This window comes from Corylus avellana, chromosome ca4 (genome assembly GCF_901000735.1).
Source record: "Corylus avellana chromosome ca4, CavTom2PMs-1.0".
In the NCBI taxonomy this organism is placed as follows: Eukaryota; Viridiplantae; Streptophyta; class Magnoliopsida; order Fagales; family Betulaceae; genus Corylus; species Corylus avellana.
Window position 1 is genome coordinate 35,277,512 of NC_081544.1, and position 15,580 is coordinate 35,293,091.

Here is a 15,580-nt window from a genome sequence, read left to right on the forward strand (position 1 = left end):
ATTGGTCGCATCTGGAATGAGTTGAGGACTGAGATGTGGTGTCCATATGATACTTCAATCATTGAGGTGACACAGAACTTGGTAGAATTAGCAGCAGGTATCAGTGCAGAGAATGAGAAGTATTGCATGATCTGGGCGCGGATAAATGTCCAATTAATTATATGCATAACTACAAACATTAACTGCCAGAGATGCCGCATACCTTTGCATCATTTCTTGATGCCATTTGTGCTAATTAATCTCCTTCCTTATAAGTACCAAAAAAATTCCTTCATGCTTTCTCCCTTACCATAGACACTTCGATAAGCTTCCGCTATAGGTAGAGAAAGACATCTCCAATCTCAGAAGAAGCTAAGGAGGGGATTAAAAAGATTCTAATATGCACACGACAAACTCAAGAGAACACCTTAATAGTTCATATTTAAAACAAGCATAAAGCTTGATGATGCAGAAACTACAATGAGGAGTTGGAAAAACCCCATCATATGCACAAATGCTAATGATTATGCAGTCTTTGGCACTCGTTTTTTGGAGTTGTTCTTGGGACGAATCTTCACAAAAGCTGTTTCCAGATCCTGAACATATTAAAAAGATGAGATCAGTGTAACTTAAGTATTACAATCTTAAGCATTTTGAATCTGCAAGAAAGAGAAGGAAAAAGAGAACATTTTCCTCTTTATAAAAAAGAAAAATTTGAAAAGAGTATCTATATGATGTGTAGTGCTCAGTTTTGAAGACCAATCAACCATGCTGAACAGGGAAAATATTGAATTTTATGTATTCAACAGAATAACAAGTGTTCCCAAACCATCGACTGCAAATTCTTTAAATTAACACACTTAATTGTGCATGCGTAAAATCAAGGCAACCAAATTGTGTATGGTTTTTTGCAGGACTCCAAATTCAATGCCCAGATTGGCGAGTAAATAAGAAAGATGCATGTGGCTGTTCACATGAGACTAGGAAGAAAGCATATAAAATTAAATGAAAACTCTGGTTGGAGAATTTTGGGGCGAGGAACCTGTTTTTTTAAGATTCTCCCGGTAACATTGTCAAATTTATTAACTGGTGAATGTTAATCAGTTGGGATGACTATTCACCACCTCCAGGGCTATTATGAGCACATCCATACCCCAATACCGCATACAATGCAGCGGCTGCCACCAAAAGATCCGTCTGCACGGGGGGCAGTCCGGTGCCTCACCATGCTGGATAATCATGGCATCATGGCTGCAGCTATGTGATAAATATTCCGATGCCAAGACAATATATTCTTCTCTTTCCACTTTCTTTCACGTTACAAACATTGGATTGAAGAGAGGAGAGCATTGTTGTCCGTAGATTGGGCAGAATCACTAATGTGAATTCTAACTACTATGTACTAGCAGACAAATTAGCAAGTGTGCAACCAAACCATGGAATAGCTATTTCATTCCAGAAGTTTAATCCTTATACCAAACATTTTCTAACAAAAGAGTTATAACAATTTCCTATTTATATTTCTGCTTGCCTATAATCATCTGGACAGAGAAGTGGAACTCAAAAAAGCTTGTCTCTGTTTTCACTTTTCAGGAACAAGTCAACAACATAAGCTAATGAAGCCTTACAAATTTTACAAGCAAACTCATATTACCTGGTTTGGTTCCTTTTGGGGTGTCTCTGTGGCCCAAAGACCCTCCAAATTGTAGTATTCTCGAGCCTTCTCATCAAGAGCATGAACAATCACCTTGCCTGAAGAAAAACAAATCAAGAAGACAAAACGATGAATATCCAGTATTCGAAGATTATAAAATGATACATAAAACATTATATTTAACATTTTTTTTTTCCCTTGAAGTTCCAACACCATTTACCACCAACTAATAGTTGTCACATCAATATCGGAATTCTCAGCTGGTTTACTTTCCGACTATTTTGCAGCAAATTTTCGGGACCGCATCAATGATACCAAAATGACACCCCAAAACACTTCGAAAACAACTAAATTTGTGGTACTAGAAAGAGCAGCACAGACCAGAGTCGATTACAATCCACTTTCCTCCCTCTTCCCCTTCCACACTTGGCAGCACTAATCGCTCCGCCCCTTTCCGCTTTTGCTTAGCCTGCTCATTCAAAACAACACAATTAATAAAATAAAACTAGTCGCCAACAAGCATTACTTTTGCACCAAATTGGCCATTAAGTTAAAAAAAAAAAAAAAAAAAAAAAAAAAAATCCAACGAAAATAAATTGACAATTATGCATATAGAACACATATTATATAAGCTTTCAGGATCCATAAATTTTCCTCAAAACTCTCAGCAAGCAAGCAGAGAATTAGGGATTCAATCTTTACTTAATTAACGATAAAGGAAGGCATTATATATTAAACCAAATGAAGCGGAGCATGAACCATTAACGCTATTATTTTCCGTTTGGCAGCTGAAAAAACCAAAAAAAAAAAAAAAGGACCTCCGCTGAACTAAATATTCACTTTATTATCTTTTCCCGGAAAAACAAACGGAAAATTCGAGGGCTCTTCTTAGCAAAACAAGAAGAGACCGAACCTGCCTTGTAGATTAGGGCTTGAGCGATGTTCTTGACGTGCCAGGTGGACCTTCCGGTGGCGACGACCATGAAATCGGCCCAGTCGCAGTGCTTAGAGGCCGGTATGACCTTCACGTTGTCTGCCCTGACGTCGCTCAGAACCTTCTCGATTTCCTGCAGATCCAGAAGGCCTCTGGTGGTGGCCGAAGAGGCGGTGCTGAATTTGAGGCCTAGAAGCCCTTGTTTCCATGACGAAGATGGAGATGAGAGCCGGAGAGAGCGAGAGCGAGACCGTAGAGCCGACCACATGTAGTCGGAGATGAAGCTAAACCTTTGGAATTGCCAGGGGTTTGGGTGCTAGTACTGTGGTACATATTGTAAAGAAGGGACGGCGTCGTTCTGTAGGCTGTTTCGTGAAGACTTGGTCTATACGACGCCGTTTGCGTGTTAATCTTGGGTAATTTTCTACCAAACTGAGGCGGATAATATATTTTATAATTTAATAAAATTGATTTTTTAAGAAAAACTAACCCCAAATAAAAATGGCAATTTTTTTTTTTTCTTTTCTTTTTTTGTTGCATATTGGGCCATGGTTAGTCATCATTGTGCTTTTGAGTGGACACCTAACGGGTCTAGACTCTTGAGAATATAATACATTTTTGAGTGGATACCTAACGGGTCTAGACTCTTGTAAATGTAAAATATATATACGATTCATGAGATCTTGTAATTCATTTGTTAATGTTTTTTTTTTAATGAAAAAGTGCCTTGATATGTTATAAAGATGGTATTAGTTTTTATGTATTAAGTTGTTTGTTAATTTTTATGTTTTGAAGGAAAAAAAAAAAAGTGTTATCAAATAAAATTATTGCTATTTAACGGAACATTTGTTAATATATTATTTATTCTTATAATTTCTCATATGTTATATATTAATTATGTAACTGAGATGGTGTTGCAGCAATTTCGTCAAGCTCAGGTATAGGAGGGAATCTGCAAACCCAACCCACAACAAGAGGGCTTGGTCAAGTGGATGCCTCCTCCACGTGGTCATTTCAAAACTAATTGGAATGTGACCTTGAAAGCAAAACATAATAAAATGGGTATTGGGGTAATTGTCCGAGACCATGAGGGACAGGTCAATGCTGCTCTCTGCATAACGGTGGAAGCACATCGAGAACCATAAACAACAAAAGCTATGGGAGCACTATGTGCAGTAGAATTTTGAAGGAATTTAGGTGTGCAAATATACCATCTTTGAGGGGGATTCAAAAAATGTTTTCCAAGCCATCACTGGCAATGGGTCGAGTTGGTGTTGGTATGGGTAGGTTGTAGACAACGTCCAAGGGGTTCTACGGGGGTTTCGGATATGGAATATTGGGCATGTCAAGGGGGGGCACATTCAGCCGCACATGGTCTAGCAAAGATAGCAGCCAAGGAGAACAACGGCAAAATTTGAATGGAGGAGATCCAAAGTAGTATTTATGATATTATAACCTTAGAGTAATATGCTTTTCTTATTTAGAATTTTTATGCTCTAGATTCATTGTCTCGTATCAATGAAATGAAAGAGATTATTATTAAACAAAAAAAAAAACTATAAAATATGTAATTTTATTGTTATGTGAAATAATCATTTATAAAAAAAAAAATAATAATTAGATCTCAAATTTGAAATGAATATTTGGATTAGAGAAATTTGACGTTTAGGTCGGTGAATTGACACAACTCACAAGTTGCTGTTGATGATAAATTATCAACAATGACATAAGGAATCATAGTTGATAATATGTTTCCATTTACAAATTTAATAGATTAATCATTAAATTTGTAAGATCTACTATTGACTTATGTGAGACTCACGTAAGTTTACAAATTGAATAATTAGTTTGTAAAATAATATAAAAAATATATAGGCAAAATATTAATACAAATTATTTTTCAAAATATATTATTACTTATAATTCGTTATCGGTGATGACACAATAGTTCTCACTCATACCCCTTCCGAATTTCAAGTGAAATGAATAATAGTCATTTTATGATCAATATTTTATTTTGTCTAGTTGCCACGTTATTTAAATTTTGTAAAAAATATAATAGGATGTTTATAATTTGATAGATAAATTAAAATCAATTTTTTACTATAAAATAACTCTATTCTTCCCAGGATGGAGTGATGGAGATGGCTAATGGTTTAATAATCTAGTGTCCGTACATGATGACATTCTCCCACATAGCAACAAAGTTAGAGTCACATCACTAATACCCATGATAAAATTGAGAAGGGAACCATTGAAATGGCACCACGTGGAGTCCAAAAAAGGGGCTTTAGCCTAACCATGGTACTATTGTCGGTCGTTTCAAGCTAGAGTTGATGATTTCGTAGCCGTAATTGCCAACAAAGACCACGGGCCTCACGTGTCATCTAAAAAGGAAAGTGGAACTGGAAAGAAAAAAAAGAATGGAACAACTGAAGTATGTTTGGTTGTATCGGTAATTGGGCAGGAAAATCTAATGAAATGAAACAAATTGTCCTAACGGTCCTCGCAAATGTACCGCCTCGGTAGGCCCAAAGAATCCAACCACAGTGACCTCGTAGACTTTTTGAGTGTTTCTTTTTCCCCTCATTAATAATGATTACCAATCATTTTGATAAAAAAAAAAAAAATTATAAGATTTATATGTGTTGGGCAGTTGATTCTGTATAGATTAAATTTGAATAACAAATTGATAAAAATTTCACATTAGTTTTGAAATAATACAAGAGAAACATGACTTCTAACTTTATTTTCCTCTAATCACATATTAACACATCTCAACCTTTAACAAAAATTTGAAATCCTCCAACCTTAGGTTGTCACATGTCAATAAATTATTAGAAATTTATTATAAATCCAGCATTTTTCTTAGTTATTACATGACATTTTTATCGGTCGAGGTTGAAACAAATCATTGTTTTTTTTTCCTATTCAAATATGGGAAAAATATTATAAATGAGGGTCTTTGCCACTCTTGAAGCGAATATAATTAAAAAAAAATGAGAAGAAGTGTGAATACTTCTGAATACAAGGTGGAAAGCAACTCATTTAATAACTTGGTATACATAGAAGTTGGCACATCTTGATACCTTCAAGGCTGACCAGACATGAGCGTCAAGTACCAAAAAATTGATGTCATAAATCATTGGGTTGAGGCCCAATTTTAGAACGGTTACGGATCTTTAATAACAATAACAGTAAGGAGAGAATTTCGTAGAAAAAGCATTGGTTACATATGCATTTTTGTGTATTAGTCACACATTCACTTTCACTTCAAAATTATTAATTTAAGTTAAAATTAAAGCTATTTATAAAATTAAATTTTACCTAATAATAAGAAACCAATATAAAAAACACTTTTATAATCCGTCAAACGCATTGAATGTAAGAATCCACTTAATAACATTACGGATGTCGGATGTGACAAAAGTCTATAGAAATCGAGAAGGGATTATTAATTTATTAGCAAAGCCGAGCTTTAACTCCAACCTCAACAAATGTATAGTGATGGGAAGTTGGTGGAGGGAGGGAGGGAGAGACTGCACTTACCTGTCTCTTAATGCTTGAAAGCTCAACATGCTCTTCTTGTTATATATTTTTGCGGTTGTTTATTTCTTACTCTTCAAACTCGACCTACTTTGTTTTAAATCAACCTCCACACCATTTATGGCATTCGCCATGTATTCTAATTTGATCACAAAATGTTTATTCTTATGTCGTTGACTTTTTATATGCTCATGCATATATACAAGAGCAAGAGAGCACCATAGACACTCAAGATGGATAATTCTGCTGGGAATTTGGATGATTATATGTAATAAACAGGATTGTTGATCATGACTCAAAATTACGCGTGATCATAATGAGTGGATATGATTGTTTCTAAGGATTTGGGTGATAAATTAATCCGGTGCTAACTTTATGGCACATTATCATGTTGTGGGAGTCGTTCAACCATTCTTACTCTATTTTTGAGATGGTTTGACTATTTTTTCAACTGCTCTACGGGGTGCCTAAACCGTCTCCTCATGGTTATAGATATATTTTTTTATTTTTTTTTGGGGGTCTCTTCTTATTGCCTAATTGTTTTGGTATTAAAAATAAATTTAAGGGTATTTTGAGAAGTTCAAGTAAAAAAAAAAAAAGGGTATAGTGCAAGTGCGGTATTTTCCGTCAATTTCAATGCTAAATGCCATTAGTCGAAGATGATCAATGTAACATTTTAAAGTTTGATGATCGATCTAAATGCCAAATGGATGGTAGTTGGAATTTCTCTCTAATTTTGTTTTGTTTTATTTTTTAGAATATGATAATGGTAAAGCTCCAATTATTTCAGTCACTATGGTGATTTGGTGTCCTGTACAAGTCTTTTTACACATTGTTTAAACGTTTTTTTTTTTTTTTTTGTTTTTTAAACACCAATAATTGGATAAAAAACGAGTAGTGTCATCATTACAATGAATCCTCTTAAGCTATCTAAACCACCTACCAATTAAAACGACATGATTTTATATATTCTCATAATTGAGCATAGCTAATGATAGCCTAGTTGTTACGTTGACATTTTCCTCAGTTGCCCCACACATTTGTTTCTTGTTTAGCACACCAATTACATTAATTAATCATTATTAATCTATAATCTCACTTAAAAACTAAGATTATTAATAAGAGAATATCAGTTGTTTTCATTGTGAGGTTGCCAAACAATGTCGTGATATATATTAATTACCTAAGATTACATGCACGTGCACCTGCTTTATTAAACTAAAATCACTTACAAATTTTTTTTTTTTTTTTCAAGAAAATTTTTAATTATCTATCAATTTATGATGTTGGTTCACCATCATGAAGCTGGATTTTCCTTTGAAAGGGCTGGCAAGTTTCTCTTATCCATAGCAACTTGGTGAAAAGACACTGAGAACATACACAAAAAGTTGAAAGTACTCAAAGTCCCCTTGAAATTAAAATAGACATTATATATATATATATTATTGTGTAAATTAATCTTATTTTATGTTGAAGAAATCATAATCTATTAGGTGTTTAATATTGGGTCCTAATGTGTACAAAACATTCAAAGTTTTCAATAATTAATCACATACACAGTTTAATAATGTTTAAAGTATGAATAATGCTATAAACTATATTTTTATTTGTTTACTATTTTATCTTCTTGACGTTATAGTGTCAACTAGCCATTGGATAAGTCTTTCTTTAAAAAAAGAAACAAAAATGTTTTGATTAACATTATCACATAGGTGAAATAGTGAGGGGAAATTCCTCTGATTCAATTTATTAAACGAATATTTATTTTTAAAGCACGTGATTATTATATGTATTTTTAATATAGCATGTTATTTTCACATACGTATTTACTTTAAAAACAGATATTAAGTTAACAAACTGAGTTAAATCTTGTTTACAAAAAATACCTGAAAAAGAGAGCATCCTATTCCACACAAAAAAAAAAAAACCTTATCCTTGAAATTATAACTCGACCCAAAAAACTTTGTGGTCATTTAATACACAGCGGCGTACTAAATGAAGAACCCTTATATATAAATGAAGCATAGGAAACGAGCAAAGCCAATTATTTTTTATTTGATTTTACCTACAATGTTGGACCAATAATAAATCTATACTTTATGATAAATTCAGACAGATTTGATTTCTTGTTTTGGACCGAAAATGCAATAAAATAAGTAGTGTACTGAGGAACACGAGTGGCATCACTGTAAAAATTAAGGAGGAACGAAGATAGTAAGAAAAAAAGTAAAAAGAAAAGAGAAAAAAAAGAAAGAAAATATCTCAGAGCAGAGAGAGAGAGAAAAGAAAAGAAAAAAGAGAGAAGAAAATGAATGCTTGCTGTGGAGGAAAGAAGCAAATCTAAAGAGGAAGAACAACGAAAGGGTTAGTTACTCTGATTTCATTTTCTCGGAGGAGAGAGAATGCGAGAAAATCTCTTCAAGTGTTGGTTCCGATCGATCTCTCTCAAGTTCTCCGATCCATGCTTGCAGACAGAGCAATAAATGCGTGTAGATCCGAGTGTTCGGTACCACATTCGTCGCATTCGTAAAGCTCTGTTTTATCCCTGACTTTGGGATCGTAGTCGTACTCAACGAGGTTTCTTGCTGTTTTTGAAGGAATTTGACTTGGGGGAGATTCGGTAAGTAGTCAAGCTCTGCTGAGTGCTTTCCAAATTGGTGAATTTCGCTCTGTGATTTGAACTCAAATGGTGGTTTAGTGGTTTGTGGAAGCTGAATTAGGGTTTGGTTGAGTGGCCACTGACAGTGTTGGGATTTTCAGCTGGACGAGAATCTAGGGTTTCGGATTATCAAATTGGTGGTTTTTTTTTTTTTTGTTTAAAAAATTTAGTTATGGACGTTGAGCCTCTACATTTTGATTGGTACGGTTGTTTTTGTTGCTATCCTAGTTTATGATATTATGTGTTCGAGCACTAAGATTGTACGTTGAGTTGACTTGGTCTTACAATGTATGGTTTTGGATTGGTATTGGGTTGGTGAAATTGGAATGAATTTAACTTGGTGAATTTAGTGAAGCCGGCGAATGGAAGCCGAATATGGTTTTTGTGTGGCAGTGATTTTGCGCTTCTAAGTGATTTTTGTTGTAAGCTCTAGCTGGATGGAGACTATGAGGATTCTGTTTCGGTTCAGCAGTTGTTTGATTTCGGGGTCTTTGGGCAGGCTGGGGTGACTATTTGGTGGGTTTAGTTTACGAGATGCCTCCTTCTCCGGCAATGAGATGCTCTCCGAGTCCTGGGAGAGAGATGAAAGGGACCAATCACAGGCGAGGACGGAGTTTCGAGGGTGGATTGTTGTTCAGAGAGAAAGATGATGATCTTGCTTTGTTCAGCGAAATGCAGACCAGGGAAAGAGATACTTTTTTGCTTACGTCTGATGACATGGAAGACACATTTTGTAATTTTCTATACCGACCTTGGTTTTGTAATTTGGATGCATGTAACTTGAAGAGTTTGGATTTCTTTGTCTAGTTTTCTCTTGCTAATAATGCTGCATTTGCTCTTTGAATTTGAATTGTTGTTTACAGCTTCAAAATTGAGACACTTTTCAGATGTTAAGCTTGGAATCTCTGTTCCTGTTCGTGGAGAGAGTAGTGAACTGCTTAATGCCGACGGAGAGAAGAATGACTATGACTGGTAGGTCGTCTATTTTTCCTATTCTAACGCTTTCGACTTTCCATCTTTAAGTCACTATATAAATTTGATGGTTCCACATGTAAGCAGTGAAGCAATTTAACAGAATCATAATTTAATTGTTTTGCCGCAAAGATGGAGCAAAGAGTAAAATTAAAAAAAAAAAAATTTAAAAAAGGTTAACTTATGGCTTGCAAGTAAACTGCAACAAAAAAATTGTCTACTCTCCAAGAGTGCATTTATTAAAGTCTATAATCAAGTCTTTCATCGCAAAGCTGGGAATTCTACTGTCAGCTTAGCTATTTGTCAATTTGTTCCCGTAGCCATAAGTGTATGGTTGTAAGAAATATGTTGCATTTTTACTCCTGCATGACCCTTTCTTGCTGGTATAAAAGTGAGTATCCTGTTTATTGGTTCTAATGGAATGCTGGGTGTTATTGATTTTTTCAGGTTACTAACTCCTCCAGACACTCCTCTGTTTCCTTCATTGGATGATGAGCCGCAACCAGTTAATACTGCACCTAGGGGCAGACCTCGGAGTCAACCTATTTCTATATCAAGATCTTCCACGGTAAGTTTTCAGATAACTTTAATGAATGCAATCAGATTTCTTATAGTCTCTAAAAGTTTCCTTGAAAGAAAAATATCTTTATGCTTCATCTGTTTACATAAGACGTATTTTTTTTTTCTTTTGCAGATGGAAAAGAGTTACAGAAGCAGTAGGGGTAGTGCCAGTCCAAATCGCTTAAGCCCATCTCCTCGGTCTGGGAGTAGCACGTTCCAGTCGAGGGGAAGGCCATCATCAGCACCTCATTCCAGTCCACCTCCAGGTCCACGGCATGGTACTCCATCACGGAGACCATCCACTCCTCCAAGTAAACCCTCTACGCCTGCTCCAAGGTCTTCTACCCCAACTCCCCGGAGGATGAGCACTGGGTCCAGTGGTACCATGGCCTCCCCAGGGATTAGGGGAACTTCCCCTATAAAGACAAGTCGAGGGAACTCTGCTTCGCCAAAAATAAGGGCATGGCAAGCAAATATTCCAGGTTTCTCCTCTGATGTACCTCCCAATCTTCGTACTTCTCTGGCTGATCGACCAGCATCATATGTGAGGGGTTCCTCACCAGCATCCAGAAATGGTAGGGATTCTACCTCCAAATTCAACAGGCAGTCAATGTCTCCAACAGCTTCTAGAAGCATCGGTTCATCTCATAGTCATGACCGAGACAGATTCAGCTCTCACAGCAAAGGCTCTGTGGCATCATCTGGCGATGATGATATAGACTCTCTGCAATCCATTCCTGTGGGTAGTTTAGACCGAGCAAGTTCAAGGAAAGGTGGTGCATTATCAAATAACCGAGCTCTGGCCTTTTCGAAGAAATCACCTAAAATAGTGTCCTCAACGTCTGCTCCAAAAAGATCATTTGACTATGCTCTTCGGCAGATGGTATTTTATCATTAATTCATATAAGTTTTTCCTTCATTATCATAATTTTGCAAGTGAGCATGAGTTGAGTTGGAAATGACAATAGTTCTCAGATCTCTGTTGAGATTAAGTGGCGAAACATATATAACCTGAGTTGACTAGGAAATAACGTTTCATCAGCTGAGTAGGAAATTACGTTTCATACTTAACTTTAGTTGATTGCTTCCTTTTTAAGATTTTATTATCATATTGTCCATTTCATTGCTTGTGGACAAGCTAACTTTTTGAATGACCCCTCCACCCCAAGGTTTTTTTATTTTTGGCAGTGAAGTGTAGATTTCACAATTAATAATAGTTCATAGTAATTGTATCTGATGCGTTGGAGCTATGCAGGATAATCGGAAAAGTCCTCAAAATATGTTCAGGCCACTCTTATCTAGTGTCCCCAGTACCACATTTCATGCTGGAAAAGCAAGTTCTGCACACCGTTCTCTGATATCTAGAAACTCCTCAGTTACAACAAGCAGCAATGCAAGCTCTGATCAAGGAACAAGTGCTGCACCTGATACTGAAGGTAGTGACCAGATCCAGGATGATGCAAGTGAATGTGGGAAAGCTGCATATCCTGATGTCTATGAAGAAGTATTTGCCTTTGATAAGATGGATGTAGTAAATGAAGACATTGGGCATGAAATGCATGACATATCACTTCACATTCGGCATGGTGACTTTGATAAAGGCCATGCAGTCGAGTATGGTAATGCTGACTCTGAAAACTCCAGTCACCATGCTGTTGCCATGGAAATCAGTGCAACTTCAGAATCTTCTCAGGTTAAGGCTGATTCTCCTGAAGCTGATATTCTTCAAAATATGGAACTTTGTTTAAAGTGTGGTTCTAGGTATGTTGCTGTTGCTGAAGTGGAAGGGGACATTAAACTTTGCCCATATTGCTGTAAGAAAGATCAAATTTTGGGTGTCATAATTCCAGATGCAACAACTGTAGTTGCTGTAAACTCTTCAGATGCAACAACCATAGTTGCTCCAAACTCCCCAGTGATGTCTATGAAGATTTCTGAAGAAGAGAAGCCTTCTGATGAGATGACTGTACCTGAATTTGCACATGTTACTTATGTGGGTGAACCAAAGGTTTCCCTGGGTGAAGAGAATGTTGAGCAAGGCCAGAGTTCCCATTGTGAGCAAAATCAGAATATCTGTGGAGAATTGACAAGGTCGCTGGTAGATGAAGTTGAGCATGGTCATGCCAATCAGCAAGAGATGGGCCAACCAACTGTTCGTCACAGCATAACTGATGATGAACCTGGGGGTCAGCAATTGCATCAGTTTAAAGACTATCCAAATCTGAAGGTTGACTTTTCGGAAGGTACAGGCATTTCCATACTGTTGAAGAGGTCAAGCAGTAGCAAGGGGCCTGTTGTCCAAGGCAGGACATTTACTGCTACTACGATACCTTATGATGATCTGTCTCATGCAAGAGAGAGTGCAAACAGCATGAGAAGCTCCACTGGGCATGGCAGTTTCTCGGCATCATCCTCTATTGATTTCAGCGTAGCTAGACAAACGGATACTCGTGTACAACGGCAGTTAAGCAGCAGGAAATTAGACATGGAGAATTACAGGAGTGACATAAACAGAAAACTTCTAAGAACTGGGTCTTCTTTGTCTGGAATTTCAAATCATGCTCACCAAGGGTTAGGTCTTGCATCGAGCACACCTACAGAAGAAAACTTTGAGGTTTCTGTTGGCAATGTGGAATATGATGTTGCAGTGGAAACACGAAAAGCTTCTGCAGAACAAGAACTTGAGTTGGAATATGCAGAAGCAGATGTTGCTAGTACATCTTTTACCAGGACAGCAGTTGTTGAGAATGATAATTTTTACTATAATAATGGTTGTAGAACAGTTGATCCTTCCACCTCAGAATTGTTGAGTCATGTAGTTAGTGTTCAGTTAGAGGACAATTCAGTATCATCATTTCCAAACTATGAAGATTGCACTTATGAGAATGACGAAAACTTCCTAGAAAATGCAAGGAGCGTCATGGATATGGAAGCATCAACTAGAACTCCAGAGTCATCTTTAGAAGAGGAACTTAGCATACTGAACAATAGTGTTGATGGAGTGGATGTTGCACAGGCTCCTACTCACAGTTCTTTGGTTACTATGTCAGAGGTTGAAACAGAAAAATGCTGTCAGAGTACCCCTGGTTCACAGATTGATGATGTGTCTCTGATATCGAAGAGCACCAAAGGCGAATCGCAGGAGTCTTTTTCAGACAGGGATTTGATTGCTGCTGTTTCAGAGCCCAACACCTCTGATCATGCTTATGGCATCCTTGGTATGCTTGTCTTACTTTTTGTTTTGTGTTCTTCTATGTGAGATTTGCACTGTCATAGCCGCAGCTTATTGAGTACCCATGACATGTTTGATGTTTCAATTTTCAGTCTGAGCATTATAATGCTCTAACAATGAATATACTTGGTTGCTTGTGTCACATAAGTGAGCTTTCTGATACCGCAACTTTTGGTTATTTTTGGACAAACTTTGACAGACTTGTAATGAATGATGTTGGTGACTGAGTTTTGTTAAAATGATTTTAGCATATCTTAGCAATAAGAATGTGACCACATTGTCGTGATTTGCTCTTTGACATATACACTAGAAAAAGTACACTATCCTATGAATGGTGGATGTTTATATGTATTGCCAAATAGCTAATAATTCCTATAGTTGATATTTTGTGTCGGGATATTCTTGAGATGGTTCTTTTTCCTATATGATTAAATAATATTCATCCGGTCAGTCTATTATCCTATTTCATGCCATTCACTGCAAACATGTTCACATGCGTCCATATATTTTTACAATGCTATGTAAATTGATTTGGCTGCATCATCTGTCTTCATTCTTCATTCTTTTTCTTTTTCTTTTTCTTCTTTCTTCTTCGTACTTGTTAATTCCGTTTACTTGAACACTATTTTATAAATTGGGACCATACTAAGTTTATGATGGGAAATATTACTTCCTGTGAACCATTTGCTGGTCCAGAGGATTTCCAGCTCCTACTCCATTCTGCACTCTCCTTGTAATTATAGCACATTTATATGATGTCCTAAAAACCAGTTTTGGGATAAAAATTAGCAAGTCTTAGCTATTCCATGACAAATTCTTTATGTTTTGAACAGAGGAATCAACAGTAATGGTAGACTGTCGGGGTGGAAGTAAGTCGAGAAGTCTAACACTTGAGGAGGCCACAGATACGATACTTTTCTGCAGCTCCATCGTCCATGATCTGGCCTACCAAGCTGCAAGCATAGCAATGGAGAAGGAAAGCTCAATCCCATTGGAAGGTTCCCAGCCAACAGTTACAGTATTGGGGAAATTGAATTCAGATAGAAAGATAGCACGCGGCAGAACAGTTGGCAAACGTGCTTCGAAAGCCCAAAAGGCCAGGCAAAGGCAGGTGGAAACTGATGCAAAACCCCCTTTTAATAAGACTGAGAATGACGAGAATGATGAGAATGATGATGAATCCTTGCCCCGCAATGTCGGGCTTCCTAACAAGATGGACAGCATGAAGCCTCCGAAGCTGGAATCTAAGTGCAATTGCACAATAATGTGAAGTCGTTTTTCAGGTGCCCACAATGCAACTCCCGTGTATTTTAATGGTTTATGTTTGAAGGGCTGTTTGAATTATTTCCAATTGGTTTCTGATAATCCAAATTACTTGTAAGCAAGTGCCACGTTGGTTTTGTACCGTAATTGTAAAGCTTTTCTTGTTATTAGGCCGGTATTAGTGAGAGGCACTGGAGTTTTGTGTCTGCTCCAGTAGCCATATTCTTGTTCTATTTGGTTCAATCCTCCATAAGTAATGTGTGAACGACATCCCGCGCATTCTTATTCCTTATGATTGTGTAAGTATATATACCTTGATTTAGTTCTCAGTTAATAACAAAAAAAAGTGGCTGTATTTCGAGTCCTCAAAATCCAATGAGGAAAAGACATGGTAATCCGGTTGTGGAGATTTTTTTTTCTTTCTTTCGTCAATTTAGTCTGTTAAACTTTACATTTGTTTAAGTACTTTTTAAAATCCACGTGAGAATTATATACTATTAACCTAACATAAGATGTCAATTTAATAGAGAAATTTTACATGCAAGTAAATGTAAGTTTAAGGGATAGATTGTGTGGAGTTTGTTCATCCATAATCACCAAAGAGCACACAAGAAGACGCTATTAGGCAATGCTGCATTTTGATTTGAGTAATGTTGTACACTATACTTTTATCTCACTTTTAATCCTAATATGAAGATGTAGGAGAGTCTAGTACTAGGTTTGGTTTAGGTGTGGTTAAAAAAACTACAACACATGTAGTTTTTTTTTACCGTACTTAAG

The 15,580-nt window shown here is 36.6% G+C and overlaps 2 protein-coding genes across 2 annotated transcripts; one reads left to right on the forward strand and one right to left on the reverse strand.

The window, feature by feature from the left end:
• Positions 1-394: 394 nt before the first annotated feature.
• Positions 395-2,895, reverse strand: LOC132178092 (protein Iojap-related, mitochondrial). The gene is made up of 4 exons (XM_059590549.1): positions 2,551-2,895; positions 2,015-2,102; positions 1,634-1,731; positions 395-575 (listed from the first exon to the last, which is right to left on the reverse strand). Exons 1-4 carry the CDS (start codon positions 2,833-2,835, stop codon positions 504-506), a joined length of 543 nt encoding a protein of 180 aa, XP_059446532.1. The 5' UTR covers positions 2,836-2,895; the 3' UTR covers positions 395-503.
• Positions 2,896-8,352: 5,457 nt separating this feature from the next.
• LOC132177310 (uncharacterized) lies at positions 8,353-15,155 on the forward strand. Its single transcript, XM_059589576.1, has 6 exons — positions 8,353-9,505; positions 9,636-9,744; positions 10,192-10,312; positions 10,439-11,188; positions 11,561-13,523; positions 14,371-15,155. The coding sequence occupies exons 1-6, from the start codon at positions 9,307-9,309 to the stop codon at positions 14,805-14,807; spliced, it is 3,579 nt and encodes a 1,192-aa protein (XP_059445559.1). The 5' UTR covers positions 8,353-9,306; the 3' UTR covers positions 14,808-15,155.
• Positions 15,156-15,580: the final 425 nt, after the last annotated feature.